This window comes from Varanus komodoensis, unplaced genomic scaffold, assembly GCF_004798865.1.
Source record: "Varanus komodoensis strain SLA01 unplaced genomic scaffold, ASM479886v1 scaffold18_3, whole genome shotgun sequence".
Taxonomy (NCBI): domain Eukaryota; kingdom Metazoa; phylum Chordata; class Lepidosauria; order Squamata; family Varanidae; genus Varanus; species Varanus komodoensis.
In genome coordinates, this window is record NW_025335549.1 from 12,747,596 (window position 1) to 12,759,727 (window position 12,132).

At 43.9% G+C, this 12,132-nt stretch overlaps 1 protein-coding gene across 1 annotated transcript in view; it reads right to left on the reverse strand.

Moving 5' to 3' along the window:
• Positions 1 to 5,041: 5,041 nt before the first annotated feature.
• LOC123022109 (probable G-protein coupled receptor 174) overlaps positions 5,042 to 12,132 on the reverse strand; it is a 9,688-nt gene continuing 2,597 nt past the window's right edge. The window contains exon 2 of the mRNA XM_044427533.1: positions 5,042 to 7,650. Within this exon, the coding sequence (XP_044283468.1) occupies positions 6,065 to 7,054 (990 nt within the window). The 5' untranslated portion in view covers positions 7,055 to 7,650 and the 3' untranslated portion in view covers positions 5,042 to 6,064. The remainder of the gene's footprint in view (positions 7,651 to 12,132) is intronic.

Genomic DNA, 12,132 nt, shown 5'->3' on the forward strand with positions numbered 1-12,132 from the left:
TGGTGGTAGCCTCTTTGTACAAGAAAAATTACTGTGAAGCAAGCGTGCTCACCCTCTCAGGTCACCCCTCTCCTGAAATGGCTGTACAGGAGTGCAGGATAGAGGAGGGGGCGCACAGTGCAGGTGCACTCAAGTTTGTCTGCCTGTCATTGATCTCAAGCTGTAGGCATTTCTGGTGGGTCACCCAAGCCAAAGGCGTGTTTGAAGAAGTTAATCCTTGTGAATGGCTTAGGAAGACTGAATACATTAGGCTTTGGGTTTCCTGGCCTCTCCAAATAATTATGTGCATTGCCTACAGTTTAGAGAATAACAGACACACATGGTTTCCATAAATTAGGCTGTGAAGTTCACCTTTCCCTGATGGAGAATTTGGGTGGTCTTTTAGAAATTTTCTCCTTCACATTTTACTGTCCCTCATGGTTTGTGTGTACATCCAAGCTCTTAATTTTGAAACTGATCATAGAATACTAGACTTGGAAGGGGCCAGAAGGCCATTGGGTCCAACCCCCTGTTCAGTGTAAGACTCCCAGTTAAACCATCCATCTCAGATGGCTGTCCAGTGGCATCTTGAATGCTCCCATTGTGGGGTCATGGGTTGCATTATTTGCATTGTTGTGCTGCTCTAACAGTGAGGAAGCTTTTCCTGATGTTCAGATGGAACCTGGCTTCCTGTAACTTGAGCTCATTATTCCGTGTCCTGGTCTCTCAGATTGAGAAGAGATCCTTGCCACCACCTCTGATAGAACCATTAAGTACTTGAAGAGCGCTATCCTGGCTCACCTTAGTGTTCTCTTCCCAAGGCTAAACATGCCCAGTTCTTTCCATTTCTTCTCACAGGGCTTTGCTTCCAGTTCTGGATCATCCTTGTTGCTTCCTCTGAACCCTTCCCAGCTTGTCTGCATTTGCTGCCTTGGGAGTCTGCCAGTGGGTTCGACTTCCTGTGGTGGTTCTCTGGGGGAAGTGGAGCTCACAGCAAGAGCACTTCCTTTGCTCATGCAGAACAAGTAAACAACTCATCTGCATTACAAGCAGTCTACAAGCATTGTATACACAGGGAGCTACTTGCTCCTTCGATGTTTCCAAGGCTGGGACCTTCAGACAAAACCACATGTGGTGCACTTTCTGGGATTATGAAACATCGCATTTCCGTGTATTCCTGTTCAGTGTGCCTTCTCTATTCTTTGCAAAACTCCAGGGTGGTTGCTTTCCTCCCTGATTATGAGACCTAAGTAGACAACTGGCACTTGTCAACTTGATGGCAGAGTTTGCTACCAAGTGGAAATAGCTAGAAGGGCTTCATACTGAAAAACATTTTCAGGGCTAGTCTGACATGTTTGTGTTCAGTATCAAGTCATGTATGGGCAAGTTTGTGATTACTAGACCAGAGTGGTGGTGTCTGCTAAGAGATTTTCTCCTACCCTGAAGTGGCAGGGGAGGCCTACCCTTTATAGGAGCTTGGTTTCCAATAATTCACACCCTAACACCAGAGGTCAACTCCAACTGATTTTATGAACCTTTCTGAATTAAACGAACCTCTCCTTTGTTATAAAACTGTCTACGCAACATTATGTTCTGAAAAGTGCAGCTTGTGCTGCTTCACCAACAATGACAAAACTGGGCCCTCTAGTGGTTAACTTTTTATTGCTTAAAGTGTCTTCCTCAAAAATGTATAAAGTCAAAACTGCTTGTTTCAAAGTCATAACTGGCTGAAACTTCTAGATTTGGGATTCCTGTGAGCTCTTTCAGTGTTCAAATGTGTTTCGTATCTTAGAATGTGTTTTCATTATTGGCTGATAGATATCAGGGGACTGGTGATTTGGATTATAAATCCCTAAAGTCATGTAATATTCATGCTAAAGCTTGAACAAAAGGACTTTTTCCCTAATCCAGAAATGCCTTGAAACCTGCTCACTATGTTTTGCCTTTGCTCCAGCATTCCCCACTTACACACTGCTCTGCGTTTTTTCAGCTTACGTTTGCAACTCTCACTATGCCATCTTTAACAAATGCAGTTGTAATGTGGGTGCTGTTTCATGTACGCTTACACTATATGCAGGCTGAAATGGACAAAAATTGCTGTTTGGTCTATTAGGAACAAACTCAACAGCACAGCGATGCCTTTCTGTTTTTTGCAAGAAGTAGTGAACAAGCTTTAGGTTCACCACCATTCTTTATGCTGGGTATTAAAGGCAAAGACAAAGGGATATCGTGGGAGGGCGGAGAGAGCGAACAGCGCTGGTCTTGGTGGAAAAGACCATGCCTTGTACGTTGGAGGTGTCTTGTTAATAAAATGGCAGAATTCCAGGCCTCTAACATCCTGTTCTTTTTCACTCTGACTGTAGAAGGGTTGCTGTTTACATAACACTGCAGGCATCCACCCAGGAAGCTGTATGCACATGATAAGACGCTCTGCGTGCTTCAGTCTGTTGGTGTGGAACATTTTGGAACAGATCTCGAGCAGAAACCGCTTCTGTGTGGATGGTTCTGTATATGCAGCTAGGCTTCCTTGAAGCAAAGCTCTCTTATTGGCTGGTATCACACATGCCAATACATTAGGACCCCGAGGGTGTGGAATGGGCTTCCATGGGAGGTCGTTGAGGCCCCATCGGTGCGGGTGGTCAAGGATAGACTGGACGTCCACATGGTGGGCATGTCGTGAGTGGAGCCAGCTGGAGCCGGGGGTCAGACTAGATGGCCTGGGATGGCCTGGGAGATCCCTTCTGACTCGCTCTGTTTCTGTTTCTATTGCAAGTCAAACTGCTGCTCAGATGGATTTGTGATAGATCAAGTTTACATCCATGTGCGTTAATTCCATCACTGCTAAGGTAAACCATGACATGTTTCCCATTGAAGGCATACAGATAAGGGAAGGGAAGTGAGTCTAGTTTTGGCAGGTTTGGATTCACACTTATTTCCCTAAGGCAGGGGTGCTCTTTTACCTCTCAGGTGATCGCTCTATGAACACGATCTCCACTGCTCTGTGATCGTCAAGCCAGGACAGGGATGAACGACTCTTTAATTAAATGAAGAATGTGAGCTATTTAGTAAGCGTATACGCAATCATCAAGTATTCAGAGTGATTAATGTAATTCCACTAGCACCAACTCTGAAAGGGAGGGGAAGTATTGCTATTAGTCTCTTTAGGTGGGAAGCTCAGACTCATCATGAAATGCCTTCTGAGATTTCACTTCCCAGTAATGAACTGAAATGCACTTGTGAACATGCATCATGGGCAGGTGTGTTAAAATCTGCCTTTCAGAATTTCAGGCGCGAAATTTCCCAGCAGAACTTCCACCGAGGTTTTATTTTGGGATTTGTGAGCTTTAGGCCTCTTTGTGAGTGTTTTGCATTTGACAGGTGTTTGTTTTCCATTTTTGTCAGATTTATAATGCTGCTTCCTGTCAGGTTGCTATCCAAGAGACATCTTGCCTGTGTTGTTTCTGTGCAGTCCCATCTATTGTACAGGCATCTGTGAGCTCTGCTTTAGGCATTTCTACAGCCCAGCGGTACGTGTGAAAGGGGCTGCCATGATGGGCATCATTGGAACCATCTGAACTATCATCTGAGAAAGCAAACCAGGGAGATCAAAGGCAGTAACTTGCCCAAGAATCTTACATACAAGCCAAGGAGGCATCTGAACTCTCAAACACCAACACGGTTTGATGGAGCCAAGTAAGGACGGTCCTGACAGGCAGATCCGAGCTTTGCAGCATGGTAACCTCCCAGCTAAACTGCCTTTTAAAAATAATAAAATCAGGAAGAGCAGGGTTGGGAGGTTGGAGGGAGGTCAGTGAGGCTGTGGAGCTCACAGGCACACGGTTGGAGACCCTATCTCAGAGAAAAGAGCCCATTGCGCTCTCTTGGATTTGCCAGTAGCAAGCAATCGGGGGCAGAGATGCTGGTGAGCTGCCTTTCCTTCACAAGAGGAGCTCATGTCCCATCTGGGCCACCGCTGTGTGCCCCGTCTTGGCTGGCTTCCTTCCGTCAGCTGCAGGGTGCTGGGCATGTTTGATCTCTGCTCGCTCTTGCCGTTTCCCTCCTCATGGTTAACAAGTTCTGTGGTTTCCATTCACCCATTATGGGGGCGGCAGAAACGAGCAGGGGGTTGACAGAACGAGGCACGTGCGATCTGCCACGCAGTTGTGGCGGGGGCAGCAGGTGCTTTTGTTCCAGGCAGAAACCTGGCTGTCATGTGGAAGCAGAGAATCACTGAGGGGCTTAGCAAAGCCCAACCCTGCTTGTGAAATAGGGCAAGAGTGATTCAGCTCAGCAGAGGTGGATCTACCAAGAGGCAGCATGAGGTGCCTCAAGTGGCAGATACGGGTGGGCAGCAGAGGGTAACTCTGTATTTTTTTAGAAGCATGTTTCAGTCACTGCCCTTTCTTTGCAGGAAATCTAACAGTGTGCTTCTAAAAATGTATATCTAGAAGCACTTTCTTTCTACTCTGCAAAAGTCTGAATTCTTAGGCAGATGTTGAGCAGGAACAGATATTCTGGTATAGGTCTTCACTGTGATGGAGTCCTCCAATGAGAAGCCAAACAGGGAACATGGTCTTTGGAGTAGTTGCTTATGATGGCTGGCACTTAGAATACCTCCCAAATGCACCTAGGCCTTTAGCATGATCTGGGAATCAAGCACCTAATTTTGGAGGGGTGAAAGAGCCCTAATACAGCTAGACATGGCTGAATCCAAAGGTGTTTTTCTGCTCGCATAAATGTATTTATTTACATGTCTGTTTCCTGTTTTATATCCCACTGCTGCTAGGTAGCTAACAATGGAATCAGTAACACATGACATAAAATACGGAGGGTAAAACTGCATCCCAGAAAGCAAAGTAGAAAAGTCAGCACCTGAGAGGGGGATATCATAAAAAAAAAACTTTATGGCAACCCTCCCCACCCCCATTATTTTTAGGATTTAAAATAATCCTAAAAATAATGTGACCTTTGGATCACATATTATTTTTAAAGCAGTGCAGCTAACAGTTGAGTGTATTGGGTGGTATAAAATATAAATAAATCACAGTATATCCAGTTTATTATAGTACCAAAATGTTTTTAATATAAATTATATCCTTCAGACATATTAAATTAACAGTTCACAGTATATTTGCCCTGTACAAAAGAAATTTAAAACTCCAGGAAAACAGCAAGTGGAATTTCATACCACTGATCAGTGCTGTCATTTAAGGAAAACGGGAGCAGTGCATCCCAAAGTTTCTCAACTTCCTTTGCAAGGTGGTGTCATTATTCTTCAGCAGCACCCATTTTAATCGATCCATGGATCTGTTCTGCTTGTATCTCCCCGTTTTTCCTCCAAGAAGCCCATGGCACCCTTCCTACTTATTTAAAACATGTCTACCCTGTCTTTACCTGAAACGGGTCTCGAGATGGCTCACAAACCAGTCACAGCACACTAAAATACAATTTAAAATACATAATAAAATTCCAATTTAATAAACCATCAACCTTTAAAATACTGGGAAAATAAAAAGGGGTTGCCCTGGTGCAAAAATTCTAAAGGGTCGGTGGAATTTTATCGTTCAGTTTAACCCTACCCTGTAATGTAGGCTGGGCTGGGAATCGGTGGCTCACCCTTATTGAGCATCATGGCAGAGTGGGACTAAAAGCAGGATCACCGGTGTCCCACTACACTGCTCTAACCACCTTCCCTCCTGTAATATTAAGAGTGTCTACTTTCAGCACCCAGAAGGGAGGCAATTTGTGTGTTGCCCTTGCTTTCCAAGAAGCAGGAACTGTAATTGTGTCTTTGGATAAACACATGATAAAAAAAAAAAGCTTTGCCCTATGCCACTTTTTGATAAGCAATGCTGTCTATTTAGCCTAACATGTAAGTTCCGTGTTGCATTCAGATATAGTTGCTCATGTAATTCTGAACAGCATTTAAAATCAGTAGTATTGACGGATGTGTGAGTCAAGGTGATGTCTGTTCTTATGGTCCACTGGTTGAATCATCCAAAAATAGGCAAGGCCAGCAGAGGCTTTTGAGTCCGTAGAGTCATTTTCAGAGCACGTGGTTTGGATTCCCCCCCACTGCCCCCACTCACTCAATGGTACTTCTCTGCTCTGGGCCATTTGTATTTCCATAGTGTTCATTATGGTGCGGAGTACCATCCTGTAAATCTTGCCTTGAAAGTCGTCTTCGGAACTCATTGGTGGTAAAGTAATAAATGATGGGATCTACACAAGAATTTAGACTGGCAAGACATAAAGCCCCTGTGTGGAATATCAAAATCACCTTCCGGGTGGAACACTCCTTTATCTTGTTGGATTTCACAAAGTAATCCAAAGGGAAGCTGATGTGGTAAGGGGCAAAACAAATAAGAAAGACCACCGTGCAGGTCAAGATCATCTTCAGAGCTTTCTGTTTCTCTCCGAGGTCTTGGGAAACGGAACTGTTTTCCTTGAGCGATAAGACGGTCTTCCACGAACAATACAGGATGATCGTCAAAGGGGTTACAAATCCAGCCAGTTCTCCGATGGTCATCATTGCTATAGAGATGGTGCCATCAACAGCCTTCATGGGAAGATCCGCAAAGCACGTGTTGCTGGTACGATGATCATTTGACGCGAGTCGCAAAAGGGGGAAAGGCAAGCAACCAATGCATACCACAATCCATCCAGCAATGGAAATGTACACATCGTAAATCCGTGTGCAGTCCTTGAACCTAAAGGGATACATGAGGAATAGAAACCGCCTCACACTGATGCAAACTAAGAAGTAGATACTTGCGTACATGTTGACATATTTCAGGTAGAAGCAAAACATGCAGACCCCTTTGCCCAGGTGCCAGTTTTCTGAGATGTAATAGAAAATCCGTAGCGGCAAAGATAATACTTGGGCCAGGTCTGCAATTGCCAGGTTGATCATAAAAATCACAGCTCGTTTCGTCTCCTTCATGTACCCATAAAACACCCAGAGAGCTAAAATGTTGCCGATCAGTCCGGGAACCAAGATAATGGTGTACATGATTGCGTAGAAGCGTTTTGAAAACTCATTTTCTTCATTACAGCTTGAGTTATTAGACATCATGCTTTTGATGAGGTGTGGATATGTCAGTACCAATGGAAATCCTGTGCAATTAGCTAAAGATTAAGCTGCTTTGGGTACCCGTGTAGAGGAATGGGAAGGAGACAGACAGTGTGAGAAACTGCAAATGAAAAATATCTTTATTGCCTGCTTTCTTAGCATCTTGGTTTCTTGTGCAGAACCATCAAGCTTGCCAATCCTTCCACACTATCCTTAAGTCTTATTTGGAATAAATATTATCTTTTAAAAAATAATACTCTTCTTCTGGGGGATTGTTAGAATTTGTTTCTCTAAAACATAAGAGTTTCTGCTTGCAACCATCTTCAGTGTCTTCTTGATTATTATCCTGAAACTTATTTTGCACAGAATCCATTAGAGCAAGAAGCTCTTATATTGGTCATGCTCTTTCTCCAGTGAACTTTGTTTTGACACAGAGGGCTGGATATGCCAAAGATGTGCATGAGGAAGAGGTGAAGAAAAACAAATATCCTTTGTTGTGTTACAATTTCAGCAATGCAGCAAACTTTGTTTCCATTCTGAGTCCTCTTCTGTTCCTCTATTTCACAGCTGATCCTCTGTAGCAAATTATATTTGTACTTCTATAATGGAAGAAAAACACAAACATGAGTTACTTTATTATTTGTTTTCATGTGCTCCAAATGCAGAAGTTGACATAAACACTCTGTGCCTGATTGAGATATTCTAGGATATTTTTCAGCATCCTCAAACTCTGGAAAGATGTTTTTCCAACCACCACCCAAGTAGTTGCATTGAAGAAAGAGATGAGCCTGGAAGGGCCTCTTTGTTGGTTCTGCTGGGACCAAGGGCCATTTGACTCCACTGGTTCCAGAACTGATTCTGTTGTTTCACCTGGCTATATTGGAGGGTGACTTGAGACAAAACAGTGACTGCTGTTACGTAACTAATGGTCAGCATCAAGGAATTTCCCATGCCCTTTTGACAGCTAAAAAACTGATAACACACACCATCCATTTAGAGAGAGGAACAATAAGATTCTGTAACCAACCAAGGTGGAATATCTAAAATTCAGTATGTGTCAACAGCTGATCCTATTGATATAAAGCAAGATCCAGAAGAATCCCTGATGGGATTATGTGTGCACGGATCATACTTTTGAGGAGCGTGCTGCCAAGGAAAACAACCGTGGTTGCTTGCTCAACGTTCAGGAGTGTGCATGCCCTTGAAGTTCCCAGCCAGATCTCTCGGCCTCAAGAAAGGCCCTACCACTGAGAGCTCATAAAAATCCCCAACAACAACAACCGCACCTTCATTCTGACAGTTCACGCCCTTGCTAGTCATCAGGGGCCATTCACCGTTCACTATATTTATCTGGATGGGATGAGAACTGCTTCCCCTAACTTGACAAGTGTTGGACTACAACTCCCATGATTCCCTGGCAGCACAGGGCTTGCAGCCCAGCACGTTCAGAAATGGAACAAGTTGGCAAGGCTGGCTTAGAAGAACAAAACATCTCTTCCTCCTCCAACGTGTGCTGGCATTTCAGAAACATTTCTAATCAGAACAAATGATGGTGTGGGATTTGGAGAGGTGAAATGAAGTGCAGTTTACATAAACAGAAGCATATCTTCCGGACAGAGTAATGAAGCTTCAGGGAAGTGTCACCATCCGTATGAGCAATCCATCATGAAGCTGCACTTCTTCCCAGGTTTCATAGAACTGGAAGAGCTGGAAGGGGCCAGAAGACCATCTCGTCCAACCTCTTGCTCCAGAAATGCAGAGCCAGAAATGCATGTTATATCAGGTCCTCAACAGCATGGAATGTTTTATGGTCCAGTACTATCAGCACAACACAATATATACACTTAACAGGGATTTGATTGTGATGGATAAAATGCATTACCCAATGTTAAATCCTTCAGGGGATGGATGGAAGGAAATAGCAAATGATTTCTTTCATCTCCTAAGAGACAGTCTACAGAATGAAGCCCGTTACATGTTATTTGGGCCTTAGAGGACGACTCTCCCCATTACTCAATTAAAGAGCAAGGGGGAGAAAAAAAGCTTGGTGCCAGTATCCATAGGAAAATCGGATATTTCCATATAAAATTAAAGCATGTATGAATGGGCTGTTTAGAAGCACATGCAACTCGGCGAACTACCATTTGGGGCCTTTTCCTTCCACTGGAACCACCAGAAGAATGTCTGAAGAAATGTCATTGGCCCCTTGAACTAAAGGGAAGGGAAGGGATCCTGTGCAAACCTGAGTTTAAGTTCTCTATGTCACATCACCATCTTTTTTACCCCTCATATAACATATTTAAGATAGTCTCCCTCACCCTGGTGCCTTCCAGATGCAATGGGCTACAAATCCCACAAACCCAAGCAACACTGGTAGTGCTGGTTGGGGATTATGAGAGTTGTGGGCCAACACATCTCTCATGGCACCAGAATAAGGAAGGGTGTTTAAAGGCTCATTTTGCATATTCTTAAAATATGTGTGCAGTAAACAACAGAAATGAGAGCAATGTGATAGCGAAGGGGGTATTTATGCTGCTTGGATCCCCCCTCCTGCCCCCACCCATGCTCAGTCCAAAACTAATTGTCCCAGGGGAGAAGAAGAAATTAAGGCTGCTTCTCCTGTTTGATGGAAATTGGAGGTATTCAAGTAAGTTGTGGAAAAGCAGTGCCTGGGAATATGGGTGATGACTTGCTTTATAGAGGACAGTCCTCCCTTTGAAGACCTGTCAGAGGACTGCCCTATGTTTGAAGATGTCCTCTATTGACATACTGTCCAGTCCAAATCTTGTTTAAAGTTGAAGAACCATAAGAAAGACAAGGAGGAAAGAGCCTAGGTGTTGTCTACCAAGAGTTATCACATGTGAACAGTCAAACGAGTTACCAGGCCAACCTTCCTTGCCAGATGAGATATATTTCCAGTTCAGTCATAGTTTTTATTTTTAAATTTGCATTTATGCATAAAGATGATCATATGTGAAGGCTACACAAATCACCATCCTCTTTCATGCCCTTGGGGTGATGCGTTTCCTCTACTTTGGACTCATGTCCGTGGCCACCCTAATGCCCAAGTAGGATTCAAGGACAAGACGGCAAAAGATATCTCATTAGCTGGTTCGCATTTGACACCTTGTGATAGTCTGAGTAACGAAGTGCTAAGCCAAGTAAAGTTGTGTTTAGAAAGCCAGCCTGGAAAGTTCAAGCAATACTGTCTGAAGTTAAAAATAATTGAGGTCATTTTAGCCCAGGAGACAATGGAAAATCCAGCTACGTGCTATAAAAAGCATGTAAGGGGGATTTTTAATTTGTTTAATTCATCTTTTTTGAGACGTGTACAATTCATTCATTTTGCTTACACAATATAAAGTGTAACTTTCTCTGGTCAGAGTCTATGACCCACCTCCCAAACAGAAACAGCCTCTCCGCGACCCCTCCCAGCTTGTTCTAGCTCAGCGGAAGCCGTACTTAAATTTGCACAAATTTGTCACTGGGTATCGCAACCACGACGCTGCAAATATTATGCACTCTCAGTTTGTCAAGTCTCCAAATAGATATTGGCATTTGCTGGTGGAACTTAGTAAATGCAAAGAGATGGGAGCAGCTTGGCCCAAAAGACAGCAAACAAAAGGAACTCAGAACGGATGGCTGTTTCATGAGACACCAAAGACTTAATAATTCATGCCTATATCTCTTAATACACAGAGAGGTGAATCCAAGGGGATATACCCTCTGGGGCAATGAAGAGGGACTTGGGTTGCCTTTAACAGAGGTACTTCAAGCAGAGATTGAACTAAACAAGGGCATTTTCTCCCAAGTTGGTCATTCAGCAAAGACTACCCCATTACCCAGAGTGCTCATCTGCTCCAACACTGACACCCCATTATAATTATTTTTCTTTAAAGAGGGTCTAGTCCCAAGAGGAGCACCTGACCAGGATGCTGGGCATCCTACCAATTTAATTTCCCCACAATGCATCTGGGCTTGACCCTTGCCAGGATCTGCATGCTCTTGGAAACCAAGCCATGATTTAAATTAACCGTGATTTCTTACTTTCACAATGCATTGCCCTGCAGATCAGTGAATGGGACATTGGCTTGTTTCCCTCTTCATGATTTGTTTTCCCTCTTTCCTTTCTCTCTTGCCCATTTTTCCAGGCTTCACAGCAGTTTCATGTTCAAACAGGTTTTGGTCATTGCTTCTGCTTTTGGGGAGTCAATAGTGCAAACAAGCCAAGGATAAGCCAGAGTTCAGGATTCAGACATATGACAAGCCACAGTTTAAAACAGGGATGGGCAGAAGATAGATCTCTAGCTGTTTTGGACTTCACCTCCAAAAGTTCTGGTCAGCTTAGTCAGGAGTGCTAGAAGCTAAGATCCAAAACATCTGGAGAGCCAACTGTTTGCCCCCTCCTGGTTTAATCAAGTAAGCTTTGTACACCACCAACAAACCATAGATTCCATCTCTGCTCTACAGTTGGCTAGCAGACTTTGGTTTGTTTGCCAGGACAAGTCAACAAATCACAGCATGGCTTAGTATTAAGTGCAAACCAGGATTCCCCATCGCCAGTTTTCACTGGTCCTTGTTCCAGCTTGCACGTTGGCTGTGGTCAGCCAGGGAGTTCATCAGACTGTGTGTTGCCCTGGGCTGCTGATGGTGCTGCACTTTATTCAGCCCAGCCGGTTTTGAGGGCAAGCTAAGGGAACATTATCACTGATAATGAGCATTATCATTATCCTAAATTCATTATCATTGATCTGAGTGGCAATTAAGGCAGACATGACAAACCATTCCCATTCATTCCAGCATGCCTCTGTCTAGACAGCATTGTCAGTGTGGCGAACTGTAGTGGCCAAAACATCTGTAGGACCACAAGCTACTCGCACGTGACCCAGATCGACCTACTGATTTTCTGGAAAAACATTTTAAAGCCTATGTTGTGCTTAACCAGACAGGACTCCTGTGCGATATGCCTGCACTCCAGCTTCAAGCAGCTTGTTTAAGGGCTTCTCTACCTATGGGATTTCTCCAGAGCTAGCCCTGTGTCTTCCAGGCCTCTCCCCTCCCCTCCCGAACAGAACACATGT